Raw genomic sequence first — 14,388 nt, forward strand, 5'->3', positions numbered from 1 at the left:
TCTGGGCAGGTATCCATGGCATCCACAACAATAACATTTGGCAGTAGGATAATAACTAAATATCCAGGCACCCTGTTTGCCTGGGAATTTTGTCCCTTCCCCTACACCTCCTGCCCTGGACAGAACTGTCAAGACAAACCTAGTGCAGACTTCAGTGTTGGTAGAGTGTTTATGACTTCCTAAAAAATGTGACTAGAAAAATTAACCAGCATCATGGAACTATCTATAAATACAAGTTTGTTTGTTTGTTTGTTTAAGAGAAAAGATGGATATAATGTTCAGATTTATAAGGGTCAGGATGTCTGAAAAGTCTATGCTTATCAGTACATTAGAATGTCAACCCACACTCACTATCTCTATCCTGTGACTTGGCCACACCCTTGGTCAGTCTGACACCTCAAGGGCAGCTCATAAATCGAAGAATATGAAGCCTAAATTATCTTTGCTTTATGATACTTGATCCTTGAAAGTGACTTTGTAAGGCTTTGTCCTTAAATGCAGATATTATTAAAACCTGATCTGATTATTAAAATACTGTACCTGTAACACCTATGTACATGTGCTTTTAAAAGCTAAGACTTTTCATTTATCTTTCTTATGGTAAACATATTTGGATGAAATTAAACTCAAGTCACATAGTATGGCAAAGAACTTTCATGCTTGTGGTTAAAACTTGGAAACCCTAGAATTTCTGGGAGAAATTGATGGTTCAGGGGGACTATGCAGGGTATTTGAAATGAAGGTTTGCTATAGACAGAACAATGGCCATCTCCTAATCACTGGAAGCTTGTATAGGCTACAAAGGGGAATTAAGGTTGCAGATTGAAGTTAGGTTGCTAATCAGCTGACATTAAAACAGAGACAGTGACCTGGATTCATCAAATGGGCCCAGTGTAATCACCAGGTCCTTAAAGGAAGGAAGGCATGACTAGAAAGAAGGGTGCACAGAAATACAGTATCACTGACTTTCAAGATGGGGACAGGGAGCCAAGCAGCAAAGGAGAGAGAAGGAAATGTATTCTCCCCTGGAGCCTCCAGAAGGAACATAATCCTGCCAACACCTTGATTTTAGCCCAAGAAAGCCATTGTCAGACTTTGGACCTTCAGAACTATAGAAAAAAACAAAAACAAAAACAAAAACAAAAACAAACCCACGTTCCTTCTTCAATCTGCTAAATTTGTAGTAATTCATTACAGCAGTGAGAGAAAACTCATATGAGATTGTTGTAGGAAGCAGGAATATACTGTTATCAGTGCTAAGAGTCATGCCTTTTGCTGATCCCTTTGGTTTAGAATAATTTTTCCTGCTTCTATGTGGAAGCCCAGACATAATGGGTGGTGGCTGTATGGAGGAAAAGAGAGGGTAGGGCTCAACATGAAAAGTGGTAACTGAGAGAGAGAGAAAAAAAATAACCTTTTATTTGTTTGTGTAGACAGCAATCAAGGATGTGTGAATCAAGTTCAAATGCAGGCTAACTTCCTCTCATCAGTGATCCAAAATAAAGGCAATTTATTATGCTCTTTCTACATTTTTTCTGTTCATTCTTCACACAGAAACAGCTTATGCTTTTTAAGAAACATATGTGCCACAGGTCTTAATGTTATGATCTGCAACTTTTTCTAATTTTCTAAACAAAATGTGGGTGCCTAGAAATGATAAGGGGTACATAATGTGCAAGTCAAGTTTTATGAAGACCAACAATTTTGATAAATATATCTTTTTACTAAAAAGTCTGTAAGGTGAAGGACCACCGAAGAAGAGCCCATCAGTTATTATTGAAATAGATTTCCCAACATAATTAAATGCTGTATTTAAAAACAAAAACATCAAGTCTAGATCAGCTATTCTTATGATGGCCACCAGAGAGCACTGCAACCTTTGTAGAAGCTAAAAGCCCAGCCAGCAAATTCTTCCCAGAGAGTTTGTTCTTGAAGAAAGCAACACTGTGCAGGGCAGAAAACGAACACCAGGAATAGATTTCCATTTTTTTCCATATCATTTTACTAGATATGTTTTCTCTTGTTTTTATTTGTATCTTACAAGGCAATCTCAAAAAACATAATGCAGAAGAAATGAGCCATGCCTCTTTTTTTCAGTTCAAAGAGGACAGGTGACAGAGAATGAAAGCACAAGGAAATTGAAGATATCACTCCCACATTGTCATCTTGCCCCAAACACCATGCAGTGCTAAATGTCATATCCCCATCATGCAAGGACATTAAATTCTATGGTGATTACAGATCCTGGTGTTTATTTCAGGATGCTAAATGTCTCTATGGAGCATGCTTCCTCCCCTTTGGACTCAATATAAAGAAATATTGGTATAGAACAGTGAGATCTCACGGGAAGAGATCTGGAAGGACTTTTCTGAATGTAGAATCATGTTTAATGTTTTCCGTGGTCTGTGGTAGTACGGGGAAGAGTAAAAATGTGCAGAGGAAGCAAGGAAATTGCTTCCTGTCTCACAACATAGAAAAATGTGGAGCTGTTCGGTATCTTGTTCACAGAGAGGTGCGGCTTTCAGGGAAGGTAAGAATTATTCCTCCTCCTTAATCCATTCCCTATGGACTGTTAAGATCTAGTTTCAGGGGCTTTCCTTCTTAATTACAAATTACAAAACCCTGACATTTCTAGGACTGTCACCTGACATTTCTAGGACTCGATTTCTCTTGTGAGATAAGTACACACAAAATTGGAAGGAAAATAAAATGGGAAATCTCAAATACCCTATTTTATTAGACTGAAGAAGAGATATATTCTAAAACTAAACAGAAGTTATTGGTTATTTTATTATATATTTTTATTATATTATTGGAAAGGTATCCTCTGTACTTATATTACTCACTTAAACATTCTGTGTGGCTAAATATCAAAATACTACCTTTCAAGGAGACTATTTTAAAAGGGGTGTGTGCCCATGTACTTAAATATAGCTGGGATTTGTCTGGTACCTCTCCTTAAGAGACTTAAAGCATATTTTCTTTTGATCTCTCAGTTCTATGATATTGTTTGTCACTTCAAGTCTATCTGAGGAAGCTACCATAATTACAGGAGAAGAAATTGGGAGAGGAAGGTGGAGGGACTAACGCCTGGTCACTAGGCTCTGTCTCTGACATCTCCCGACATGCTTTTAAAAGAAAAAAAGTGAATTCCATTTCTTCTAACTACTTCTTCCATCCAAGGATCTCTAAGAAGCAGTGAAATTTCCAGAAGAAAGGAAAGGAAGCAGAGTGACTAGGTCACATGTCGATCCAGTCAGCTCAGCAGCCAGTGGCTGCAGGAGGGACAGTCACCCTTCAGCCCTGAGAAAAAGAGGAATTGAATGGTCCCACAGGTTTCCAGTGGATGACTTCACAAAAGCCACCATGGCCGTGGATATGTTTAGCGCAATGCACACATACCAAACGTCACAGGGCTGGGACCCCACAGTGACTGGGCAAGGTAAAGGGAGAGAGGAGTGGGAGGAGCTTATTTCCTCCCTGGTGAGAAAAGAGGAATGATAGTCCACAATCATCCCTGCAAAGACCACTAAGAGGGAAGGAGAGAAGCCTGAACACACAGATTTGCAAACTACAAAGTGCTACATAAATATAAGGCTTGGGTTTCACATTGAAATCTGACTCCACACACAATCTTTCTTAGGCTTCCTGGAGTCTTTGAAGTAGTATGCTTTATGATTCTTCCTAGATCTTTGATGCTACACAGAGATTAGAACTAAGAATTATTAAAAGCAGTATATGCCCATCAAATGTGGGACCATTCAATTCAGTGTATGCTGCAATGAACCAGCCATGGAGGTATCCTATCGGGCACTAGTCTGGGTCTGCAGGCTAACAACAGAGAGAAGTAGTCTTCCTTACAAACTCAAAGAGGAGTCCCATCCAGATCCTAATCCACAGCAGGTGCCCCAGGGTTGGATCTGATTATGCTCAGATTATCTGCTTCCTGAGCAGCCATGGTTCTGGGTCATTCCCCAGCCCTCAGACACTATGTCTACAGGAGTGGGTAACAGAGTCACCCTTTAGACCGCATGAAAGTACCCAAAATCCATTTCAGAGATGACCCAATTCCCAAGAATAAAATGGAAGTAATCTAGTTTTCCCAATATCCTTTGAACCAGAAAAATGGCAGGGTTATTCCTAAATTGAGTATCATGGAAAGTGTCACCCACTCTGTCACTTCCTACTGCCCCTCCCAACCCCAATTCCTCTCAGTGGCCACAGCTGAAGCTGCCTCACAGAGGCAGCCCCCTACTTCCTAACACAAAGTAATGCAGAATGGAAAGCATTTACAGAAAGGTCTTGACACCAATAGGCAGGCAAGCTTGGTCTAGAAGAGTGGGTGCAAGATTGGGCAGTTTGGTCTTTCACTGGGGGAGCTTCTGCAGAGTAAGTGCTTTAACAAAGCCAAAGCTTCTGGATTGACTAGACCTTGACAAATAACTGAAAGGTTTGATTCCATAATCTCTTGGACCTAATCTGCCTTTAAGTTTGAGTGCTCCTAAAGGAATTTACACTAAGTGGCCAGTTAAGTGTGCATTAATGAGAAGCCAAAGCAAAGCATGGAAGTGTATTCTCGAGCCCTGGCCAAAAGCTTCTGGAGCACTTCAATTTAAAAAAAATGGTTTCGGAGTTTCTAGATTGGTATCTCAAGCAAAGGGAAAAGAAGGTGAAAGAAAACTTTGCCATACAATTATCTCCTCCACTCATACTTCTCATTCCCTCGAATTTTGTTTACATTGTGAAGAGATTAAAGCACTGGCTGCTCAAAGCAGAAGCTTCAAGATCCTATCTGAGGACTCCCATGGTCACCGTTGCCAACAGTAAATTCACCATAAGCCAGGCCCCTGAGTCTGGGAAGCCATTCTATGTGGGGCAGGCACTCCTAAATGTCTGCTGGGCCATACTGCCTGACACGTTCTCTTATTTTATTTATTTTTTAAGATTTTATTTATTTATTCATGAGAGACACAGAGAGAGAGAAGCAGAGACATAAGCAGAGGGAGAGGCAGGCTCCTTAGAGAGCCCCATGTGGAGCTCAATACCAGGACCCGAGAGCACCACATGAGCCCAGGGCAGATGCTCAACCACTGAGCCACCCAGGTGTCCCACGCCCTCTTATTTTACAGAAGCTTCTAGAATTCTAACTTGTTTCCTGCGGTTTTTCTTTCTTCTTTCTTAATACTGAGGTTGTTTTTGTTTACAAAGTATTAACACTTCTGAGTAAAACTTGGGGAAACATTCAAGGACTCTTTCCATTTGGTTTGCAGATAAAATTCAGAGGGTTATTTCCATTTGAATGTCAAGCCACAGGTTCACTCTCTGAAACATACCCCGTGTGCGTTTTTGGCTGACAATTTGCTAGGGGTAAGGGCAAAATGGGTTTTTGGTGGGTTGTGGTTATTCGTAGGATGAAAAATATTTGTGGTGATTAATAAGGGAAGATATTACTTCTCTAATAACTTCATATTACTTCATAACTACTTCTCTATTAACAGCAGACCCCAAAATTTCTATCAGACCCCAGATAAAAGACTATCTTCACTGTGTTTCATTTGGTTTAGGGTTTGTGGGCATAAATGCCATAAGGCTTAAAAAGTTTATTTACTTGAAAAAATAACCTAAGGTGAAAGTCCTTTTCTGGTTAAGCGAGTGACACAACTCTAAGCACTCTGGGTTGAGAAAGAGAGGGAGCGAGAGGGAAAGAGAAGCTAGAAATTGAACCATTATTAATACATGCCTCCACATTTATCCCACAAGTTATCCTGAGCATTCCTCATACATCATAGTGCAGCATAAAAGCTCCACTGAATCAACAGTATTCCTATTTTCTCAAGCAAAAAAGTATATACTTGGAGAATATATATTGAGCAAAACATATAATTACTTTACCATCTTTTAAAACACTAGTAATTTGACCTTCTATAAATATACTTAAATAACAAACATATTATAGATAGCTATTCACATAGGACACAAAGTGACACGTAAATATACAAAAATAAAACAATCATATTGTAAGTCTCTTGTTGCTTTTGTGGGGTTTTTTGGAGTAAAGATATCAATCAAACCCATTCAGACACCAGAATTATCTTGTCCATCTTGATCTTGGGGAAACAATATAAATTGACACTGTGTATTGGCATCACACCCAGAGACAAAAGCAAGAAACATTCGTTGCTGGACTTACTTCTATCTCCTGCAATGGCTTAGAGAAGCTAGGAGGGAGTAGAGGTCTCTAAGTGTGATGACATAGATCTCTTTAGCTGTTCTGTGGAAAGGAAACTAATCAGATCGCTTACTCCCAACCCCAACCCCACCCCCACCTCCACCCCACACCTGGGTAAAGTGTGGAAACATCAAGCCTGTCTTTTGAGGGAGTGTTTAACAGAACATGCCACCTCCTTGGGCTATCCCACACACCAATCACTGTGAAGTATTTCTCAGCTCATGGAAAAGGCACCACCATTCCAGACCAAAGGTGAGAGATTTTGGTTCTGTAATACCACATTTGTTCCCTTCCAGTTTCTGCTGTAAAACACATTCCTCCACTCAAAGAAATGATTTGAAGAATTCAACTACCCAACCTGGTGGAATCTGTAGATTCTTCTTTTGGAAAAGAGAACATTTCTCTGAATAATTATCCCTGGTAAAACATGATCTTTGTCCATAGAACACTGTGATTCTCTTTAGAGCAAGGAACCTACACTTCTCACATCTCACTTAGAGCCCAGCATAACCATGAGCTCCGAGTAGAAACACGATGTTTGTTCAACTGGACTCAATCCCTCCAGTCTCAGTGTAAGCACTACAACCAGAATGAAGAGTCCTGTTGCTGTCAGAGTGGGTCCTCACTTTAGTCACATCTTTAGAGAAGGAGCCAATGCTTGAATAACTGGTTTCAGTTTTCCTTTTAAGGAAAGCTCTTATAACATCTCCAAAAGTTGCTTGGGGTAATATAAGGGAAGAAAATGCTGGCTTGTTCTCAAATAGAATTTTCAACACAGGCAGAGGAAGGTGGTTTCTCAAGTCCCTCGGGGGTGCCTTCATGGGCAGACATGGGGGCTCGCTGCTGCTGATAGATATCCTGGATCAGCAGGGTGTTCATCACCTTCCACTCCCTGTATTTTCTGGCAGTCAGCTTCGGATCATCCAGCAACTGGTTAATCATGGCCAGGTCATGTTCTTTACACTGCCCAAGTAGAAGATAAGGGGGGGGGGGGGTCAATAAGATGCAGTGAGTATCTTAATTTCAATAAATCCTCTTCAGCCCTTTTCAAATACACATATACATTCATCATAACATTATCAAAGTGTTTTTACACATTACTATTCTAATCCCTAAGCAAGCCTAAGAGATATGGCAGGACATCCATTTGTATATATTTGCCAAAAAGAAGTTAAGTATCCTACCCAAAGGCTATTGGAAGAACTAGACATCTAGCCAGGATCTCCCATGTGGCTTTTTCCAGATCAATTCTCATTCCATACCTCAGTAATATTTCTATCTCCAAGTGAGCATCATTCCATCTAAAGCTTATAATTGTATCATGTCATTGACCACCCAAACTTCACTATGAGTAAAATTGGGACACAGTACTTTCCCTAAGACATCAGATAATCCAACATATGTCTCTATTTTTATTAAATTATCTTGATTTTTTAATAACTCACACACATGTATTTAATTAACATATACCAAATTAATATATAGGCTATCTTTTTATTCAAAGACTACTACCCTTCCATCAAAACAGTATGTGTTCCAATGACACTAATAGAGCAAACAAATCTATTCATATTATTTTACCCCACCTCCTCTGTAACCAATAACAAACATTTCTGAAACGTCTGGCTCAGGTTAAGGGAATGTTCTATAATCAAAGAATGGGCTAAAAAATGAGATGTAAGAGCCTCCACAATCCAAAATCATCCAGTCCTGATAACTTTATCTCAAATCTACTCTTGTCCCTCTGACCATAATCCTAACTTTGGCTACAAAATGCAGTTCATCACATTTGATATGTCGCTGCTCCAATCCTCACTTTAAACCCCCCTCTGCACAGCAATGCAGGGCATCCACCTAAAAGGCTAAGTCCTCATAATGGCTCCCCTTCACATCAGAGGTTCTCCAGATTTGTGCTCCATTTTCTAACTTAACTTCCTCCTTACTTCCTGTTCAAACAGTGTTGGTGTGCATTTTCCCCACACAGAATCAGTTCACATTCCATGATACTGTGCCACATGGAGGACCTTCTTCATCTTTCTTCTGGTAAACTCTACTTCCTTGAGTTGGCTTTCACATGGAACACTTGCCAATCTTTTTGTACCAGATTTTACCACAACTTATAAATCTATACTCACTTCAGGCATCATATTCTCTAGAAAACGTTGTCTGAACCCCTAAATTGAACTGAAAGGCTTTTTTTTATGCTCTCGTGCCTTCCAATCCTTAGAACTTACCATGTTGTCCTTAGATGTTCCTGGATCTGCATGCCACCTATTCTAAAGCTTCTTAAGGAAGGTGACAGAAAGCATTTTATTCATCCCTGTATTCCTTGCTCCTAACACACTGCTGAGGGCCAGGGAGACATTCAATACATGTTTGTTATTGAACCAGTCTTTCTGTCTATCCCTAGGCCAGCATGTGTATAGCTAAAAATTCACAACCAGGCTCACTGGTTGCAGTTCAAATTCATGACCACAGCCATTGAGTGGCTTTTACTACTACCCAGTACTCATATTTTCCCACCCCTTTTCTCTCCCAATCTCCCAAATTACTATTTCAACACTTTTCATCCCTACTCAACCTCCTCCCCCATCCTCCCTTAAAGTTCATGACCCTGGGGCACCTGGGTGGCTCAGTGGTTGAGCGTCTGTCTTTGGCTCAGGGCATGAGTCCGGGGTCCTGGGATCGAGTCCCTTGTAGGGCTCCCACAGTGAACCTGCTTCTCCCTCTGCCTCCATCTCTGCCTCTCTCCCTCTGTGTCTCTCATGAATAAATAAATAAAATCTTTTAAAAAAAAACATTAAAAATAAAAAAGTAAAGTTCATGACCTTGTTCTCTATTTTTGTTTTTTGAGGAAATGGAAAAAATGAGAACATTTCTCTCAAATTCCTACTGCCCACTACCTACATCAATACAGGTATAACCCAGACTTCCTTCCTGTTCTTTTGGATGAAATATCTGTGCTCCCAGCAAAGGCGAATTTCTCTCCACTTGTGCAATATCACCCAACTCTCTCATACTCAAGAAATTCACTCCCACAATTCTCCCCTTTTTTGTGACTCATTAATTTCCCATCTCCACTTAATCATTATGCATGCTGTCACCTCTCCCATCTTCTAAGCCCTCTCTTAACCCCATATCTCTGTTCCAGCAAATGCTTCACTTTTCTCCTTGTCTCCAATGTCTCCCCTGCCCATGCCCATTCTCTCACAGACCCATTCCCATTGGGATTTAACCAAAACTGTTCTGGTTAAGGCCAATGACCTTCATGTTGCTAAATCCAAGAACTATTTATCTTCAACTTGTTTATCAACAGCATCTAAAACTGTTGACAACCTCTTCTTGAACACTTTCATCACGTCATTTTTGTGACATATTTTCTTGATTTTTCTCATCCTAAAATGACCACTTATTCTTAATCTCCATTGATGACTCCTCATTCTGGCCTCAGTCTTAACATTGGAAAGCTCCAGAACTCCCCGTTTAGCTTATTCTTTCTTCTACGTATATCCATGTTCTTGCCATCTCTTATGATCTCATGTCTCCCCTTCTCCCTATATACTAAGGGCCACAAATTTATCTTGCAAGCCTTATCTCTTCCCTGAACTTCATACTTGTTTGTCTAAACTTCCTCTTCAGCAGCTTTACCTAGACACTTATTAGGCATCTCAAATATAACATGTCCAAAACTAAGCTCCTATTGGGGTACCTGGGCGGCTCAGTTGGTCAAGCAAGTGATCCTTGGTTTGGCTCAGGTCATGATCTCAGGGTCATGGGATTGAACCCCTCATAGGGCCCCATGCTCCCCACAGGGTCTGCTCCAGATTCTATCTCTCCCTCCCTGTCTGCTCTTCCCTCCAAGTGCACACCTACTCTTTCAAACAAACAAACAAACAAACAAATAAATAAATACTTCAAAACTAAGCTCCTATTATTCTCTACATGCCCGACCCACCCCAACTTCCAATACACACTGAAACCTGTTCCTATCATGGCCTTTTGCAAAACACCTAATAGCAACTCCAGCTTTACAGTGGCTCAGGCCAAACACTGCAGTCATCCTTGATTCCTGCTCTCACTGCCAATCCACCAGCAAATCCCAAGTTCTACCTTCAACATATGTCAAACTATGGCACACTTCAGTTCAGGACCTTCCAAAGGCTTCCTATTTCACTGAGTAGAAGCTAAAGTATTATCAATGGCAATAAAGCACTATATGTTATAATCTCTCATTACCTTTCTGACCCACTGCTGTTCTCTTCATGCCCCTTCCTCCTACAACCCTCCAGCCACATGACCTCTTTGCCCTTTCTTAAGCCTACTAGGCATATTCCCACCCCAAGGCACTTACATTTTTCTCCTTTCTTCCTATAATACTCTGCCTTGCATAAGCTCAAGACTCACTCCCTTTCCTTTTTCAGACATTACTCACACTCTACCTTTCAAAGAGGCTTTTCATACCTATCTTAGTTAAAAATCAATCCATCAGCATTCCTCATCCTCATTCTATTCTCATCACTCAGCATACTATAAAATTTATTTACTTAATTAATTTCTTCTTGTACCTAAATGTAAGCTTCTTAAGGACAGGCATTTTTGTCTGATATGACCACTCCTGTATCATCAAAGGCTATAAAAGAATGATTCACGCATGCTAGACATTCACTAAATACTTGTTGGGAAAAAAAAATGAATGTTTGAAATAAAATGTGAGTGAATAATTATCCATTTGTTTTGAAATCTCTTTTATATCATGAACCCTATTTAGAGCCCAAGGAAATCCTTGCCATAAATAACAACAAAAAAGGTTTATATATATATGTATTTACAACAGGTTTTACAATATGTAAAAAGTTTACAATATGTTTTATATACATATTATTATATATATTTGTTTTATGATATAGAGATATAAATCTCTATCTATATATTTGCATATAATTTTAGGATTCTAGCATTGATAGCATTTATTCTATCCAAATAAGGGATCTGGTCTTAGATGATCCTAAACATTGGCACAAAAAAATGTATTATTTGTGCTTTACAATTAGCTTTAACTTCTGTTTTACATGAAGCATTTATTACATTTTCTTTTCTTTTTTTCTACTTTTTTTTTACTACATATATAATAGTTTGAGTGATAAGATTTACAATTCTGAATCAAGAGAGCAAGAATGTGATAATAGATGGAGGTTAAAATATATATTTAGACTCCAGGAAGGAAAGAAAAATTGTGTAGTGAGAAAATAACCAAAGAGTAATAACAAGCAGGCTGACCAAAAGGCAAAAGCAGAGGTTAAATAAGTGGGTAACTAGAAAAGATTGCTGGTAGAAAATCAAGCAAGGCCAAGAGAATTTTCTTTCCTTCCTCTGAGTTCTCAACATCTACATTCAAATAACAACCTTTTCCCCCCAAAACAAGCTTCCATCCTTTGATATCACCATAATGCTATTTATGTGAAGTTGTGTAAGGAGTTTTACTTTGCTCTTAAGAAATTTTGACAGGTAGGGTGAAATAGTTGTTGGGAATAAAGAACACACCATGATGAGCACTGAGTAATGTATGGGAGTGTTGAGTCACTATATTTCACACCTGAAACTAATACAATACTGTATGTAAACTATATTGGGATGAAAATTAAAAACCTAATAAAAATTATTAAAAATTATAATTTCTTCTACACAAAAAAAGTTTTGACATCTGCTTCAGAGAGAGAGCCTAATATTTTATTGAAAGAGCTAAATAAGATCTTTGCAGATAAACATAATTTAAAGAACTGATTTTCTTAAGGCAAAGTGAATTAACCACTCCTCTAAATCTGATCAAAGGTTTTAGGAAAGGTCTTTTCAACTTTGGGCTAACACTTCTCATACGGTTTTCAGCTCTAAACAATTCAAGTTCCTTATTATTTAGCTCAAGTCTGTGTTAAATTCTTTTTTTTTTTAAGATTTTATTTATTTATTCATGAGAGAGAAAGAAAGAAAGAGAGAGAGAGGCAGAGACACAGGCAGAGGGAGAAGCAGGCTCCATGCAGGGAGCCTGATGTGGGACTCGATCCCAGGTCTCCAGGATCAGGCCCTGGGCTGAAGGCAGCGCTAAACTGCTGAGCCACCCAGGCTGCCCTGTGTTAAAGTTCCTTTATGGACAAAAGAAGTAACTACACACACGAATAGAGAGGAAGGAAATTAATGAAATGACAGAAGGCTCTGCAGTGCTTCTCAGCACAGCACCCCAGTCAACGGCATGGCACACCGGTTCTGCTTCTCTCCTGCAGTGCAGGAGGCCCACTGGATGCTTTGAACTACATTTATGATATCCTTCTTGCCTTCTGGCAGGCAGGCAAGGTTTGGCAGGGCCTCTAGAAAATACCATCAAAGAGACAATGCTCTACTTTCCTTTTTGACTCCAAATAGTCAGTATATGATGACTTAAGACCTAAGCATCGGAAATGTGTTCTACCAGAGAAGTTGGGGAAAGCAGGGTTCATTCCTCTTTTGACATAGACCAGAATAATCCTGAGAGCAAGTTTAAGTTGTATCTATTAATTACTCATTTTAAAATAAAGACAGGCTTAGTCAAGAGTCCATGGATGTTGAATTATCAGAAATTCCTAAAGATCTACATTTACGGTATGACATGATGATTCGGCTCAACTTCCTAGAAGAATTTCCATAAAGAGAATTTGTTCCAATACAATCCCAATGTAGGGATTTTTCTTTATTTATGAAATGTGCCTATCACTAATATAAACATTATTGTTAAAAGTTTCCTTGTTTCTGCATGAAACTATGTTGTCTTTGCTTGTTCACATGGCAGTTTTGAAGTATTATTTAGATAAACATTTATATCACAATGTAATAAATATAGACAAAAATGCACATATAAAAATGTTTTTGCTTGGGGCACCTAGGTGGTTCAGTGGGTGAGCATCTGCCTTCGGCTTAAGTTGTGATCCTGGGGTCTTGGGATTGAGTCCCGCATCAGGCTTCCTGCAGAGAATCTGCTTCTCCCTCTGTCTATGTCTTTGCCTCTTTCTCTGTGTCTCTCATGAACAAATAAATAAAATCTAAAAAGATAAAATAATAAAATAAAAAGGTTTGTGCTTGATGAATTACAACAAAATGGACATATCTGTGTAATCACCACTGAGGTTAGAGGGAACCCTTATCCAGCACCTCAGAAACTGTACTGTGGCCCCCTCCGAGGAATTTCTTCCCTTCTCCTCAAAGGCAACCACTATCCTGACTGCTCTGAATTTTAAAGATAATTATGATTCAATTCAATTCAATTAAAGATAGTTAAAATAATTTTCATAGCCTTTGAATAAACCTACACAAACCAAATTATCTTTCTCCAGGCTGATGTGCTTTTTTTTTTTCCCCCAACAAGGCAATTTCCATATCAGCATGTCTTTCTATCTCATGGATTCCATAACATGGACTATGTTTCACCAGTCCCAGGATTACACTTTGGTGACATCTAAGAGATCTGTGAAAAGGGCTTTTTCTAGGAATGCAAAGACTGCAGATCTTCAGAAGGGTGTGGTGGATGGCCTCCAATGCTTCTTGCTCCCTGGCATTCTTGCCCTTATGTAATTTCCTTCCTTCAACATAGGCTGACCCTATGTCTTGCTCCTAATGCATAGAATGCCATAATTGTGATGTGGTGTTGCTGCTGAAACAGGTCTGATCCATCTTGTTCATTTACTGTTGCTGTCTTCCTCACTCTAAGGAAAGCCAACTTCCATTGGGAAAGCTACCATATGTTCACAGGACAAGGAACTGGATAAACAAGTGGGACTTCGGTCCAACAACCTGCAAGGAACCAAATCCTGCCAACCAGCATGTGACAGAGCTTGGAGGCACTCCTTCCCCAGTGGAGAAATGCATGCAGCCCCCACTGATGCTGGGATTGCAGCCTGTAGGAGACCTGGAGGAGAAGCATCCAGCCAAGCCAATACCAAGATTCCTGACCCAAGGAAACTATGAACTAACAAGTATTCATTGTTTGTAGTGGCTAACTTTGGGGCTATTTTGTTATCTCACAAGAGATAATTAAAACACTGGGAGAAAAGCAAAAAGCTGCTAACTTCATAAATGCCATGGCCACAGTGCATGGAGAGCAGGAGGGTCACAGAGAAGTGTACGGACGGCTAGTA

At 39.6% G+C, this 14,388-nt stretch overlaps 1 protein-coding gene across 23 annotated transcripts in view; it reads right to left on the reverse strand.

Annotated features, from left to right (window-relative positions):
- Nucleotides 1–1,401: 1,401 nt before the first annotated feature.
- IPCEF1 (interaction protein for cytohesin exchange factors 1) overlaps nucleotides 1,402–14,388 on the reverse strand; it is a 176,170-nt gene continuing 163,183 nt past the window's right edge. For 21 of the 23 annotated variants that reach the window (XM_038526375.1, XM_038526377.1, XM_038526376.1 and 18 more), the window contains one exon: nucleotides 1,402–7,192. In XM_038526375.1, the coding sequence (XP_038382303.1) occupies nucleotides 6,986–7,192 (207 nt within the window). In that variant the 3' untranslated portion in view covers nucleotides 1,402–6,985. Of the gene's footprint in view, nucleotides 7,193–13,237; nucleotides 13,297–14,388 lie in introns of those variants that run through there. The other 2 variants (XM_038526394.1, XM_038526378.1) reach the window with 2 other exon arrangements.

The sequence above is a fragment of the Canis lupus genome, chromosome 1 (genome assembly GCF_011100685.1).
Source record: "Canis lupus familiaris isolate Mischka breed German Shepherd chromosome 1, alternate assembly UU_Cfam_GSD_1.0, whole genome shotgun sequence".
In the NCBI taxonomy this organism is placed as follows: domain Eukaryota; kingdom Metazoa; phylum Chordata; class Mammalia; order Carnivora; family Canidae; genus Canis; species Canis lupus.